The sequence below is a fragment of the Toxotes jaculatrix genome, chromosome 5 (assembly GCF_017976425.1).
Source record: "Toxotes jaculatrix isolate fToxJac2 chromosome 5, fToxJac2.pri, whole genome shotgun sequence".
Classification (NCBI taxonomy): Eukaryota; Metazoa; Chordata; class Actinopteri; family Toxotidae; genus Toxotes; species Toxotes jaculatrix.
This window is the reverse complement of record NC_054398.1, coordinates 22,977,969-22,993,195: the sequence shown is the minus strand read 5'-3', so window position 1 is coordinate 22,993,195 and position 15,227 is coordinate 22,977,969. Positions and strand designations below refer to the sequence as shown.

Sequence of the window (15,227 nt, the reverse complement as noted above, 5' to 3'; positions counted from 1 at the left end):
GTTCAAAACATCTGCCATAATTTCTAATCGCACTTAAGCACTAATGAACAACTCATTTGTAAACATGACAACATCTGTTAATGAATCTATCATCTCTAAAGGTTTCACGTGACAGCATAGATGTGACTCTGCAATGATGTTGCCTTCAAGGAACCTCCAGCTGTGTTGCTTCAACATTCAGGTGCCTGTAATGCGCCTTATGGATTGTAGTACTTGTAGCCTATAAAGCAATAATTACAATCTGCAGTATAATGTATGCATGTACATGCAGATGCTTGTGATGCTGCTGTTTTACATTGACTTCTAAACATTACACATTACAGTACACTGATTTTTCACAAGCTTGGAGGAAGCAACTGTGTTTTACCTGTCTGGTACAAGATTTTATTTTTAAGGCTCATACTGATATTCATATTTGAGATTTTTAAAAATCTGATAATGCTATATGAGACAATATTGTTTTTCTTTACACAACCAAGAACATCAATAAATATTTTGATAGGGTTCTCTTAAATTTGTGATGCTATTGTATTTATTTATTTATTGTGAACAACTGGGGCCAAGGCAGGACACTTTACAGTTGAAGAATAAAACTGTCTACTGCTCTCTGTTGGACAAACTATGGAACTGTTTCAAAACATATTTTTGGCATTTCTGTACTTAAGTTTCTTGTCATTTATCATATTCATTTAATACAATATTATACCATGTTTATTGATGTATTTGTCAACAACTAGAACTCCTCTTATGGCCTCCCATAAATAGAGGCTGGTGTATATACTGATAAAGAATGGCATTATATACACAGTTCTAATAATATAAAACATGTCTTGATAGGTGAAGTTATAATTTTTGACAAATTCTGTCCATTGGTAACACTTAAAATGTCATTGTCCTGCTTAAAACTACATCACAGTCTGTCATAAACCAGTTAGCAAATTTTTATATAACGTGAATAAATACTAAATCAAAGTGTTAACACCTAATGAAATATTATGAAACAATGAGAGAAAATTCTGCTGCACAATGACTAAAGATTTTTTTTTTCTGAGTGCTTCACACTTTTAATTAAGTAAGACTTATACTAGCAGGACTAATACTTGTAACAGAGTATTATTGTATTGCGGTATTGCCACTTTTACTTCACCGCCCTTCGTTTGTATGGCACCACCAGGTGTCACACAAAAGCCACTTTACGTTTTGTTTGTTCATTGGTTGAACGCGTTCGTCGAAATAACCACATTTGCGTCAGGCCATGAACGCACCATCGTTGCCAAACTACACAAACCGTTCGTAAAGTAAACACAGCCGTTACAGGGTTCAACTGAAAAACAATCAACTGTTAACTGTTTATTTTTTCTATCTGGAAAAAGTTTGTAGTGACAGTAACAGTACGCTGCAGTTAAACACAACCCATGACCTTTCACCTTTGACAATGTTTGCTCGCAGCAGTAATGGACGGAAGACATGACCCACCTTGTAGCAGAGCAGGCCGTATGAGCTCCACAAAGCCGCCCAGCTTCGCAACAGTTACTGAGCAAGGTGAACCCGAGCTACGCGACCCCCTAACAGGTACGTTTACCCGGCGCGTTTACGTTAAATCTCCGCAAGGTAGCAAGTAGCAAAGTAGCCCTGGTTGTTAGCTAGCTAACCAGCAGGCAGCACGAGTACACACTGTGACATTACACGTGTTTCCCCTTTTTTTCTGCTTCACCAGCCGCTGCAAGAAAACAAAGTCAAAATGTTGGAAGGACTGATTGTTTTTTTCCACATAGCAACGCTACGAAACCGTGCTTGACTTTTACTGTATGGTTGAAACAAGGACAAGTCAATTTTATTGCCTTGCTGTCGATCATGTTGGTACTATGTATTTCACTTTCAAGCTGGTCTGATCTTTGTCTTATCTTTTCGTATAGCACGACGTAACATTAGGTAGTTCCGTGTTAATACAGCCTGTGGCACGATCCCCTGCATTCCTCCTCTCTGTGGATAACTGATAACACTAGGAGTCATTCTCCCTCACAGTTGTGGCAAGTCTGTCAGGTCGATCAGGCTGTAACTTGTACCTTTAATGTTGCAGGGCATACAGTACTGTGCAAAAGTTTGGACACCCTACTAAAAGTCAGCAACACTTCCCAAATTCTGAAGCAGCACTGGGTCATTGAATCAAACTCTGCAAAGATTGATTGACTAATTTGGTGAGAATTCAGACAATGACACTTTTTTTTCGATGTGCTGGAGTATTTGATGAGTAACTGGTTTTAAGCATCATCTTATGTATTTGCGTAATGCATATTTGCATAATATTTACAAAACAAGGACACACTGTCCTAGTTGCAAAAATGCTGCTCAGTTCAGGATCGCAGAACAGAGGTGATAGAAGTGACCCTGGTTACTGTAACAAGTCAAAGAATTTAAAGTTTACAATGTTACAGTGTTGTAAATGTAAATAAAGGGAATTTATGTAGCACATTTTATCCAAAGCACAATTTGATTTTCATTCACACACACTTGTTCACCGATGGCAGCAACCCATCAGCTTCTTTGCATCTGATCACAGGGTTTTAATTTCCTGTTCTTGTTTACAGGTGTGATGGCAGTCAGAGGGTTGATGACTGCAGACACGTGGCTCTAGGGGTGCAGCGCTGCCCTGCCCGGCACCATGCAGCAGAAAGGTGCAATCCAAATTATCGAATGGGAGGACCTGGACAAGAGGAAGTTTTACTCCCTGGGTGTGTTCATGACCTTGACCACCCGGGCCACGGTTTACCCGGCCAGCCTCATCCGAACCCGCCTCCAGGTGCAGAAGGGAAAGGCCCTCTACTCCGGCACCTTTGATGCGTTCTGCAAGATCCTGCGAGCGGAGGGCGTGCGTGGCCTGTACCGTGGATTCATGGTCAATACATTCACTCTAGTCTCGGGACAAGCTTACATCACCACCTATGAGCTGGTGCGCAAATATGTGTCCCAGTACTCGCCCAGTAACACGGTGAAGTCAGTGGTGGCAGGAGGGGCAGCGTCCCTCGTGGCCCAGACCATCACTGTGCCCATAGACGTGGTGTCTCAGCACCTGATGATGCAGGGACAGGGGGAACACCTAACTCGCTTCAAGGCCAAACCCAAAATGATGCTCGCAGCAACTAAGCGCAGACTGACTTTCGGGCAGACACGAGAAATAACGGTGCAGATATTAGCAGCCGATGGATTCAGGGGATTTTACAGGGGCTATGTGGCATCGCTACTCACGTACATCCCAAACAGTGCACTGTGGTGGCCTTTTTATCATTTTTATGCAGGTAAGTCAACACCTCGTGAGCTGTGTTCTTTAATGGCTTTTTTTTTGCTGTTATACATGCATATGATGAGAGTGTGAACTCAGTGCTTTATTTGGCTGAATATAATAAAACCAGATTATGTAAAAACTACACAAGACAAGAAGTTACAGCTTTTGGGGGAAAAAAAATACAGCCTCAGCAAAATCTACAAGAACTGAAAACGTCTGTTGTTAAATTCCATATTTTGGCCTTACGCTGTTTTCATGTCTTTTGTATTCCCAGAGCAGCTGTCCTTGTTAGCACCCAGTGAGTGCCCCCACCTGATTCTTCAGGCTTTGGCAGGACCAATGGCAGCAGCAACCGCCTCAACCATCACCAACCCCATGGATGTTGTTCGAGCAAGAGTACAGGTAAACGCTGAAAGTCAGCGCTGTGCACCACATGAATGCTGAAATGATTCGATCTCAATGGGAGATGAGAGGCCGTCCCTTCTAATGAATCTTAAAACGCAGATGAGCAAAGTGTTAAGTTTTATTATACAGGGGAGAGTGTAAGTCTTTGCTCAAGGACTGCTTTTGTCATTTGAGCTTGCAGGTTCATTGTTGAAGACGTAAATCGTAGTAGAAATTTCCTAAGACAGTGTCCACTTACTGGAAGATTTCCAGGAAGACGATTCAGTTATCATGTGACCCAAGTAGCAGAGCTCCAGTCGAGTGATAACGGGTGATTCTTATACTGTGTGCAGATCGTAACCTGTCTTTGATCAAGGATGTAAGTGTCTTTCATCTGTCTCCACCTGACTCCCAGCTGATGACTCAGTTCTGGTCTGGTGTTTACAGACATCTGATGCCGTCAGCTGTCAGTTTTCTTGTCTTTGGGATGTTTCTATGTTCTAAGTTTTATTTTTCTCAGTGCTGTAAAGACTTTTCAGCCATGTTGCATTAAGATCAGCATGGATGAAAAATCATTCGTTGACCTTGGAAACAGCAGCCGACAAAACCATCTCACCACAAGGTCCATTTAGTATTTGCTCTGGAGATAAAATGGCTGTTGGTGAAATTTTGTTTCCAAGGTTTTTGTTTTTGTAAATAACAATGATGATTTAACACTTCCTTGTCCTCTAAAGGTGGAAGGGCGATCATCGGTTATTGAGACGTTTAAGCAGCTGCTGGCAGAGGAGGGCGTCTGGGGGATGACCAAGGGACTGTCGGCCCGCATCATTTCCTCCACGCCCACGTCAGTGCTCATCGTTGTGGGATACGAGACTCTGAAGAGACTGAGCCTGCGTGCTGAACTGATAGAGTCCAGACACTGGTGAAAGGCCACGTGGAGTCTGAAGAGACTGGAACCAGGCTTCACCTCAGGAGATAATGAGCCAGATCTGTCTCAAGTCTCGGGGTAACTGTTCTACTGTTCGGCTGCTGCCACACGCATTTCAGACTGTGCTGTTTTAATGCATGTATGATGAGTGCAAGTGTTGACGTTTTCCAATTGTTAGACCCCAAACTATTAGTGTGAAATATGAAGATATGAGAGGAAATAATGTGCTGCATTCTGCCAAAACTAAATGCACCATTAAAAAAAACCATGATGTGTATTCTTAAAATCTGATCCACTGAAAAACTAGAGTAGATAAGTCAAGTCATTGCTCCTATACTGTATATTTTAACAACACAGAATGACTCAATGTTTTTTATGAATGGATGTGGGATGGAACTCTTCATACGCAGCAAGGCAGAGTTTTTTTTTTTTGTTTTTGTTTTTTTTTTACTGTGCACCCAGGCAGCCTAAGCTCGTCAAGACATGATGCATGTTTGGAGCGTACAGCTGTGTCGAATTTTTAAAATACAGGTACATGGCAGTAAACTAAATTATGTATTTTAAGAGCAGTGTCTGCAGTGACACCTGTCTAATGAGTTTTCAGTGTGCCAAGAATATGGAGATGCACATGCCTTGTTTCTGCCCTGATGAGCACAGGAAGGAGCAGAGGAGAGCTTGATATGTCAGTGCATTCCAGAGAAAGAACATTTTGTGCAGAGGTTTAAAACATCTGCAAAGAATCTCAAGATTTGTTGATCAGAGCAATGCTGTTAAATTAGAGGAAATTAGTTTGTTTACTTGAGCTAATTTCCAAAAGTATCTTTAAAATATTCCTGTTCATTTTACTTACAGGACAGCAGATATTACATTTATGTTAAGATGTTTTTGTGAAATCAGGCCTAAGTTTGTGTCATTTGACCTAAGGTCTCCTTTTTTTTTTATGTAGCTTCGGGAGTTTGTGAAGTTAGTAGTGCAGGTATAATGATGAATTCTACATATAGATAAGTTGAAAGGGGTAATCAGGGAGATGTTTCTGCTTCTTTTTATTCCTGTCTGTGTAAAGTGACTGTACAAAACAAAGTGGAACTTGGCGACAGAAAAAGAAAAGATATTTGAGTCGATGTAACAGAGGAGTTAGAGATAAAGGCTTTAGACCACATCTGAAAAGTGGGGGTCACTTATAATGTTGCTAATTCTGTGTATTATTTATGCTGTTTGGATTACCGAGGGTCAGATCTGCTACTATTTCTTTACAGGGCAGGAAAGTTTAACCACTGAGTCACTTTGCTGTTTGGCTAAATCAATAGAAAAACGGAGAAAGATTGAAGGCAGCAGCTCCACGCCAGCAGACAAGACTAAACTCCAAAGTTGCCTTCAGGTTTCACCAGTCACTTAATGTGTTCAAGGTACATCAAGGTTACTGCCATGTTAGAAAAGACCTGTCGGAGAAGCACATAAATGCAACCGTTTGAACTGTTACTGCCAGAAAACACATCTCAGCGAGGTTCGACACTCTGTGCCCTCTTTTATAAACTTAAATGTGTTAGTGTTTGCAAACAGCACTTTTCAGTTTGTATGACACAATGTTCAAGCGAATAATAACCTCCACAATTTCTGCAAAGCAAATTAAATGGACCATTGCCTGTGTGGAGGAAGTGCTTCACCTGTATTTACCAGCAACCTGCTAATATCTAAGGATGATTTCACGAGCAGTTTGATGTGTTTTAAACAATGAGAACTTGGGAGATTTGATGAAATGTAATAAAGAATTCTGAATCACTGCTGTTGATGGTAACATGTTTAACGATCTGTACATTATAAAGACGTTTTAAATCCTTTTTTAAAGCCAGCGTTTTGCTGCAGTTCACCTGCTGGGCCACTGGATGGAGCATTAGATCATACACTGCTGCTGAATCTTTCCTCTGAACTCGCATTTCTTCCTTGCTTTTGCCAGATGAGAATACGTTCCAGGGATCCACACCAAATCACGTATTCAATCTGAAACCTAAGAATATTCAATTTACAATTATGTGCTTTGCAAATTTGTGTAACCAAATTGGATCACTGACACAGAACTGCTCTTCAAGGCTCAAACCATAAACTCAGAGAAAACAATAAAGACAGAAGTACAAAAACAACCCCTTTATTTGACCGTAGTTGGCCAGTGCAAAATAATCCATGACATTTACAGTTTGCCCCCCTCCCTCCCTCCCTCCCACCCACCCAGAATTACCAACTTCTACTCCATGATTTGAGTAAACAGCTCTGAAGGTCCTCTGCTCCTGCAGCCTGTGCTGGACGTCCCTCCTCACATGGGGCAGTCGTAGATGTGGATGGCGCGGTCGTCTCCAGCTGAGATGATCTTGGAGCCGGTGCTGTTGTACTTTACACTCCACACCTGAAGACGACAGGAGCAGAACAGATAGGATTGTCAATGACCCCGTGCAGTGATGAACATATTTAGGAACAATGACATCTTTACTCAAAGACATGTCGCTTGACTCAGAGGATCTGGGCTGTGTGACATCCTGCCACATTTTTGGACACCACAATAATAATAATGGTTATGATTCTGATGTCACATAAACCAAGGACACGTACTGAAAACATGCAAAACACAACTAATAAAAAGTCTTAAGTGTAAATTTACATAATGTCCCCTGAAGCAGTTACCATAGCTGTGGAACATTAAAGCAGATACTGCATTTTAAAAAGGGTGATAACTTCTGTCCTTTCCTGAATAAATTACTCCTTTGTTAATGCTCTCGAAATTAATTTATACAGAATCCTCTATTTCTGCATCTCCCCTCTGCATCACAAGTTAAAGCGGCAACTAAGGCAGCTGAAGCACACGACTGCAATCACAAAACACACGTCCATGTTAAAAACTGAGTGGTCACGGATCCAAAAGTGAAACAGAGCTCATTTGATCAGAAACTAAGCAGCACAGAGAGCTAAGAACAAAGCAGACGAGAGCTAAAAAAAAAATGTTCCACACAGAAGAACAAAGCAAAGCTAGAACACCTAATTGGCTGCAAATTGTCCCGGTAGATTTTCTGGTTTTTCAGTCACACAATGATAAGACACAAAAACAATACGGCAGATTCAACTGCCTCTGATCTCCGCTCTGAGGAGATGCACCGTTTCAATCAGAGGCTTTGTTGGAAAACGGATCAAAACTCCCCACAGGAGTCTGCAACCAGAGATCTAATGACAGCTGGGATTATTGGTTTTTGCCTGAGCTGAAAAATCGGAGAAGGTTTATGCGAGGGGCCACTCCGTGACGTCGGCCATATTGATTTCCCAGACACATCAGCACCTACAGCAGATGGAATTTCTCACTTAGAATTTGACCATAACACGCTCAGTGAAGAGACGCAGGTATTGTCTTTGTCACCTGATCTTGATGGTCGAAGAACGTGTTGATACACGCTCTGGAGCTGGCGTCCCAAATCTTCACACTCTTGTCCGACGAGCTGAAGGTAGCAGAGCAGACAGAGAGCACGTTTTATGCTTCGTCTTAGAGTCAAGCTTTGTGTTATTTGGCTGATCTGCTCAGTTTATCCTGGCACCGAGAACTGGAAACAGCTTTGCAAGGTGTGGGTGAAAGAACAGGAGAGTAGACAGAGGAAAAACACTTCTGCTAACTCACTGATGAACACTTTGCCACTTATACATGTACAGTATGTCCTCTATGGATTCAGATGTGCCAACTTTTTCTTGTCTGTCGCTGAATTTCTTCAGCTTCACAAAATTAACTGTAATGTTGCAGAAATGCAGCTGAATTTCTTTCCATGGATGAAACATTAAACTTTATATAAACACCTCTGTGTTATAGCTACCTCAGGTTGTGTTTTCAGACAGTATGAAGCTAAAAATGTCCGTTTACCTTGAGACAAAGTGCGTGTCATCAGGGGAGAAGGCGACATTGAGAACCCAGGATCCATGTCCACTCAGTGTCCCGGCCAGGTTGGCGTGTTGCCTGCAAAACAATATCATCATTTGTTGAAGCAAACAAAACATTTATTTTGTTTCCTTTTGTTCTGTATATTTCTGTGTGTGTAATTTGTATTTCCTTGTTCTGTATCTACACATCTTTTTTCTCTTATTATTTCATTTAACTATGTATAATGAGAACCTTTGGCACAAAAAAATCTCTTCAGGATGAATAAAGTATCTTGTCTTATCTGATGTCAGGAGTGAAAACAAGCTGGCAGCTGAACTCACACGTCATATATCTTAATGTAGCCGTCGTCTGAGGCTGTGACCAGGAGCTGGGAGTCAGGGGAGAAGGTGAGGGATCTGATGGGCATGGCGTGACCTGGGAGAGGGAGGAGACAGAGTCACTCATTAAGATTCCTCACAGAGTCTTCACATGTGGCTGATCTCTGCTCTCTGCTGTTTTCAGTGGTGCAACATGGCTGTTAGGTAGCACAGGGATCCTCACAGCTGAAGCTCTTTCTTGTCTTCAAACAGCTACTAGTTTGTGTGTAATGTATTGTATGTGAAATATGTATATGCTGTGTTCCTTTCCAACATTATTTGAAATACACAGCAGTGGAAAGCCCTGCATCTTTTGTCTTAATCTAATGCACATTCACTTTTTACCCCCTTGAAAATAAATAAATAAATATTTTAAGTGCTAAAAAGATGTGTCAATAACTGAGTAATCAAAACATAAAAAGATCTAAATAATTGTTCTATCTTTTCAAATGTGAGAAATTACTGCTTTTTTTAGTTTTAATTGCAAATTTGATATGTTTCAGATCAACAGTCCACAGAATAACTGATAATGAAAATAATTGCTAGTTGCAGCCCTTGATCCGTCTTTTATCACCTAAGTAATAAACGTTAATAACTGAACCTACCTTCCAGTGTGTGGAGTAGCTTTCCAGTGGCGATGTCAAAGATGTTGATGATTCCATCAATAGCTCCGCTGGCCAAATATTTTCCATCAGGGCTCTGAAGAGAAAAGCAAATTAAAACCTAAGAAATTTTCGAGTATCATTTTAATTTCCAAATGTGGGGACATGAGACAAACCTTTAAAAAATAATCCTTGGACCTGCAGAGGAAGGGTTAAGAGTTAAAACAAAGGGAAACCTTGGTGTGAACGAGAAACACAAATCAAGATGAGTTATTGCAAAGCCAAAGCTCCAAGGTCTCCTCTGAGTGAGTCCTCAGAGACTCTGAGCTTGAGAAGCCACCACCCACCCGAGCAAAATGACAATTTATGGCTCCTTACGTAAGCTATACTCAGGATGAATTTCCCTCGAGTGTCCAGAGAATATTCTTTCTTGCCACTTTCCACACCAAAGATGTTGACCTTGCCAAGATGGCTTCCTGTGGCGATGTATTTGGAGTCTGGGGAGAAGGCGACCGTCCACGCATCAACTAAAGAAGAGAGCAGAAAGACAAATGTTGGCTACAATACCATGTTCTACATAGTTACAATTTCTTTTTTTAATCTGCATACCTATATGTGAATCACAAACCTGTGCCTTGGGGTTATTAGCAGCTGGCTGGTCTAGCTGTACCTGAACAAGACACAAAACCTACTTTCTGCTCTGTTGACTATTAGTTAAGCTGAGTATTATGAAGTAAATCCACAAAAAGAAAAAAGGGTTTTATATCAACAGATCTCATGTCTGAAGAATCCAAGCATACCAAGGTACAGTATGTTCAAACAGAGGAAAAAAAAAAGGGTCTGTAATTCACTGACCCAGACCAACCACTGAGTGAAACGGAGCATCACTAATGGAAGGTGACATGGCATTTAGATGAAGTACAGCTCGGGTCAAGAGACACAACGACACAGACATTTCAGGGTGTGGGGTTCTTGAAAGGTGAGAGGAAAAATAAAACTTGCTCGCTGAGCTTCCTTAGAGACAAGTGATGGACAGTAAAATAGCAGTGAACGGACGCTCAACACAGCACAGTGAGGACAACACAGCACATGAACGTCAATCGTTTGATAAGTTACATGTATGAGACGTTAAAAGGTAAAAAGCAAAGCCACAAGTAACCACGGTTCATTTCAAGGACAGAAAGGGCCAAAACTATTTTAATCAAAATCTTGATTAAGAATCATCTTAGAGAAAATACAACATTCATTTGATGTTTTGCTCTCTCTGGTCAGATATCAGTCAGATTTAGAGCTGAAGGAAGCATGATCTCTCTTCTCGCCAAGCCAGCCTTCCACCCAGTGCTAATTAATAAATTAAAAACGTATCAACAATCCTCTGAGGCCCTGTCATACCTGGTCCGGCATCCATGGACTTGATCTGTTTCCCAGACTCCAGGTCCCAGAGACGGATGTGAGCGTCGAGGGAGCTGGAGGCAGCGATGGCTCCGTTATGGCTTATGTCTACTGACACTACACCCAGCTGGTGTCCCTCCAGAGTCCACTGCAGCTCCAGCTTCTCATCTGACCTGCATTAACAGTGCGCCAAAGAGATTATTCAGTCATGTCAGGTCAAATCAAGTTTATTTCTGCAGCACATTTAACAAGGATTTCTGAGAAACTGACCCCAGTTTCTGGTTTTTATTTTGACGTTTCACGGATCAAAACAAACACAACATCTGTGAGGAGGCGAGCATTTGTAAAATGTGTCCACAAGTCAAGTGTGTAAAACAAATACTAAATGACAACACAGAAAAAGACATTTGGAGTAATTTCAAATATGATTTGTTCAGAGAAACTTTAACTGTTGACAAATAAGGTACAATATTGACTGATATGGTAAAATGGCCTCATGCTTTACAATTATGCTTTAGTGTTGTACTGAAGAGCAGTATAAAACACTAAAACTCACCATTTCCATACTTTAACCATATCATCTAGTGAGCCAGTGACGATGGTTTCTGAGCCATCCGCCTCACTTTTACCCCACGCTGCCGTCCAGATGGCATCATCGTGTGCTGAGAGGAAACAAACACAGGTTAAAACTCATTCACCAGTGTGAGTGAAAGTGATGTTTCATATCAGAAAGTAATGGGGTGATGGGAAAAGTATTTAAAGGATAAGTCTGACATTACTCTAAAACTTTTTTTTATAAAGAAATCTCTCTGAACATTCTGAATATTTTATGACTTCTCCAGCCTGTCTGTGGCTCTCAAGTGTTGTTTCTACCGGAGATATAAATCTTTAAAAATGAGCCATAGATGTATAGTTACAGTTTTCTTTAAATCATTATTCAGCATTACTTTCAAAGGATTAAATTGTGCAATAATGTGTTAATATACATTTGGCAAACATTTACTGCTGCAGTATTTGTGGGACTGACTCAGAATAACTGACTCAATTTTAAGGGATTTCTTGTGATTTTGTGGTAATTACTTAATTAATTAATTAAACGCAGGTTTGATAAGCGGAGAATCCAGCTGCAGCAGTTCTTAATAACAAGACCTTCTGGGAACAAAAAAAAAATCAGTGGCAACTTTATTACGTTAGAAAATTAGTTACAGTTATGAAGTGAAATCGTTTTTTTTTTTCCCATCATGTTACTCACCATGCTCTTGCTTGAAAAGGATGCTGTACTGGAACCAAAGCACAGGTTTACAGTTAATCTTTGAATGAAGTCATTCAGGAAACAATACGAGGGTGTGCTGGATTGAAAATATGAGTCTGTGTGAATTTGATGCTTACTTGAGTGCTCATTGTTTTGGTCCAGGAGAGGCAGTTAACTTAGTTCAACCTACAAACGACAATAATGAATGTTAAGATTTAGTTTAGTCAGAGGGGTGCACAGGCTGAATGAAAAAAAAAAAACTCGTGTCACTGTTAAACAACAACACACCTTTAATCTGAACGCATGCTACTGAGTGTTGAAATGAAATTTAATGAAAATTCAACTGCAATTTTAATATTGCACCAAATTGGTACGAAAAACGCTGAAACGCCGCGGCTAACGGAAGCTAGCTCTGACTAGCAGTGCTGCAACCGGTTCACAACAGAGTGAAATTGACGGTTTTAAAATAAGATTCTCATTTCCGGTCACCGACCGTACTGCGCTGACGCTATTAAACTAGTTTACCGTGATAGTACGTACCTTAAAATCTCCTAATGAATGTTTTTAAAACGAATTTTGGAGCTCACTGATCTACATGTGAAACGCCATGACAACATCTGACGTAACTTCCGATCTTTGTCTTCTTCGTTTATTTCGAAGCGGTTGGCGAACAACTTATCAAGCACACTACCGCCACCAGCGGAATGCGCCGGTAAAGCGTAACACTTGTATCACCACTACTTCTACTGATACAACTACGATTAATAATAATTGTACACTTTTTAAATGATTAATTTAATGGACGTTTGAGTGAATGAAGCTAATAACTGTTCAGGTGAATACACAGAAAAAGTCATTTAGCATTCAGGATGTTAGGGAAAACAAAACCTGATGAAAAAAAATAAACAAGAGAAACATATGTTGCAAATGGAATGACAAAAAGTTGATTCAGTCAGTTAGTAATTTCAGAAATGTATTTGCTGTTTTACAGTTGGAAGTGTTTCATTGATATCCCAGTTAAATTCTGTTAAATGTAATTAATCTTATTATACATTTTACACACTTACTGCTTAATGAAGAGATTTTAGAACCAGTGATTTGACAGAGCCTCATCTAAGGTGTCTGAAACACCAAAATGCAATAAATATTTAACAGGAGCTCCCCACCTGTCTTTACTACAGTAATTATGGCTTAAGTTAAAAAAAAAAACAAAAAAAAACAAAAAACCTGTGGTGTTCACAGATGAAGGCAAATCTGAAAGGTCTGAGGAGTAAGCAGAAAAATATCCTGATACTGTGACGGTTGCTAAAGCAGCAGTCTGAGCTCTACACACTCAAAAGTTACTGTCAAGCTAAAGTTTCAAGAGAATTATTCGATCCTGAAGTAAAGTCGAAATGGGGATTTCATTTGCATGACTGGAAAAAAAATATATATATATATATATATATACACACACACACACACACACATATTTTTTTCCCTGAGGCAGCTGTACATTTCCTTCTGTTGGTCCTGGAGACAGCAATGATAATAATGCTGCTATTTTCAGCCAAGTGATTCATTTGTGTTTTCAGGGAAATAATAATGGTGGGTAATGAACCTAATGCTATTTCATTAGCTGCAGCATGCTGGAAGGAAGGCAGGACTTCTGTTGTCATTATCTTTAATATGACAAAAAATAAAAAAAATCTGTCTGTCTGTCTGTCTGTCTGTCTGTCCGCTGATCATATTGAGGCATTGATGTTGAATAGATGTACTTTAAATGTTTCACAAAGCAGAGTTTGATCAGATGTATTTATACTTATATGGAGATGAAGAAAATTTGAAGTCAGGGAAATCAAATCAGAGTCAAAGCTTAGGTCTGGATGAACTAACCTTTGGACACGTTTCATATAGCTAATGTTCAAATGTCAGCTGCACTCTGCAGCTGACATTTGTAATTCTGTAATTCTGTAATTCTTTGTAATTCTGCTCTGTCCTTCAGCCATAGGTTGGAAAAAAACATGGAAAATGACTGTAAGCAGTCTTTAAAAGTGTCAGCTCCTCATGTAATTTCCATTTTCCTCCTTTTGGCTTTTAAAATTATCAGTCCAGCCTGATTATGGGATTTAGTCCTGGTGCACTGTGCGAATGGAAATAAAAATGTCTAATCAAATACTTTTAAGCTGAGGTGTGTGTTCCTGAAAGGTTCATTTAAATCCCTCAGTTGGAAACTACTGATCTAAGCACCGACTTTAGAATCATAGTGTGAAACACCTCAGTTTAGACGGGTGGATGTTTGACAATGATTGGTTGTTGATGCATGTGTACAGTAGATGCCATGTTCCTATGAAATTGTTGTGAACTTCCTCACAAAATCTTTTAAAATCATTCTGACAACATTCCCTCTCTTTCCAATCCACCTTTTCCCCCAACCATGAATAGGTTTTCTTATATTTACCCATAATAGTCAACACAAAAGTACATTTAACTTTAGCGGTAAAAATATGTACATTTACTCATAATATGTACATTTATTTAATTTAATTTAATTTAATTTATTTTATTTTATTTTTTGCATCTAGTGGCCACTGATAATAGAACAACTTCTAAGGTCACAACTAAATTGAACAGTTTGCCTAAAAGGCAAATTCTGTTGTTCCTGACAAGATTAAAAAGGTCTCTTAATTTCATGAAAATGGACTTTAAGAATAAAACTGAAATGTAATATAATGTGAGGGTTGTGACACAATAACACTGATAATACAATAATACTGACCAATTATGTCAAAAAATGAAATTATTGTAGTTGGTTAGTTTTTTCCCTTTTATTAAAATCATGAAAAGTTGTGACTCACCTCTCCTCCCCACCCTGATCATTTTCATACAGCCCCTAATTTCATGTAACATGCAATATATCATTAGATTTAATTAGATTCATTGGCTATTTATAAAGGCACTTTGTTAGATTACAGCAACATTCATCTTCCCTTTGTTACAGTTTACAGGATCTTATATTCATAATCTTTCAAATTTGGTCAAACAGCTCACTTGAGGCGGTTTGGAGTTAAAACACTTGCTGCAGGGCACCTCAACCATAGTTCTCCTGCAGCACTGCACTGCATAAAAGCTCATTCTAACTCA

The 15,227-nt window shown here is 39.7% G+C and overlaps 2 protein-coding genes across 2 annotated transcripts; one reads left to right on the top strand and one right to left on the bottom strand.

Moving 5' to 3' along the window:
- Nucleotides 1–1,274: 1,274 nt before the first annotated feature.
- slc25a44a (solute carrier family 25 member 44a) lies at nucleotides 1,275–6,408 on the top strand. The gene is made up of 4 exons (XM_041037955.1): nucleotides 1,275–1,572; nucleotides 2,589–3,296; nucleotides 3,558–3,685; nucleotides 4,402–6,408. Exons 2-4 carry the CDS (start codon nucleotides 2,663–2,665, stop codon nucleotides 4,591–4,593), a joined length of 954 nt encoding a protein of 317 aa, XP_040893889.1. The 5' UTR covers nucleotides 1,275–1,572; nucleotides 2,589–2,662; the 3' UTR covers nucleotides 4,594–6,408.
- Nucleotides 6,409–6,818: 410 nt separating this feature from the next.
- Nucleotides 6,819–12,743, bottom strand: wdr61 (WD repeat domain 61). The gene is made up of 11 exons (XM_041039233.1): nucleotides 12,645–12,743; nucleotides 12,242–12,290; nucleotides 12,105–12,132; nucleotides 11,409–11,514; nucleotides 10,853–11,025; nucleotides 9,839–9,987; nucleotides 9,464–9,557; nucleotides 8,823–8,916; nucleotides 8,485–8,577; nucleotides 7,993–8,071; nucleotides 6,819–6,993 (listed from the first exon to the last, which is right to left on the bottom strand). Exons 2-11 carry the CDS (start codon nucleotides 12,251–12,253, stop codon nucleotides 6,904–6,906), a joined length of 918 nt encoding a protein of 305 aa, XP_040895167.1. The 5' UTR covers nucleotides 12,254–12,290; nucleotides 12,645–12,743; the 3' UTR covers nucleotides 6,819–6,903.
- Nucleotides 12,744–15,227: the final 2,484 nt, after the last annotated feature.

What these genes read in the sequence shown, in the direction of transcription:
- slc25a44a (XM_041037955.1), top strand. Translation starts at nt 2,663, where the DNA reads ATGCAGCAGAAAGGTGCAATCCAAATTATCGAATGGGAGGACCTGGAC. An exon ending in TTTTTATCATTTTTATGCAG is followed by an intron (nt 3,297 to 3,557) that starts GTAAGTCAACAC and finishes TTGTATTCCCAG; the next exon opens with AGCAGCTGTCCTTGTTAGCA. An exon ending in TTGTTCGAGCAAGAGTACAG is followed by an intron (nt 3,686 to 4,401) that starts GTAAACGCTGAA and finishes TGTCCTCTAAAG; the next exon opens with GTGGAAGGGCGATCATCGGT.
- wdr61 (XM_041039233.1), bottom strand. An exon ending in GTCCATGGATGCCGGACCAG is followed by an intron (nt 9,988 to 10,852) that starts GTATGACAGGGC and finishes TCTCTTCTTTAG; the next exon opens with TTGATGCGTGGACGGTCGCC. An exon ending in GCTACTCCACACACTGGAAG is followed by an intron (nt 8,917 to 9,463) that starts GTAGGTTCAGTT and finishes TCCCTCTCCCAG; the next exon opens with GTCACGCCATGCCCATCAGA.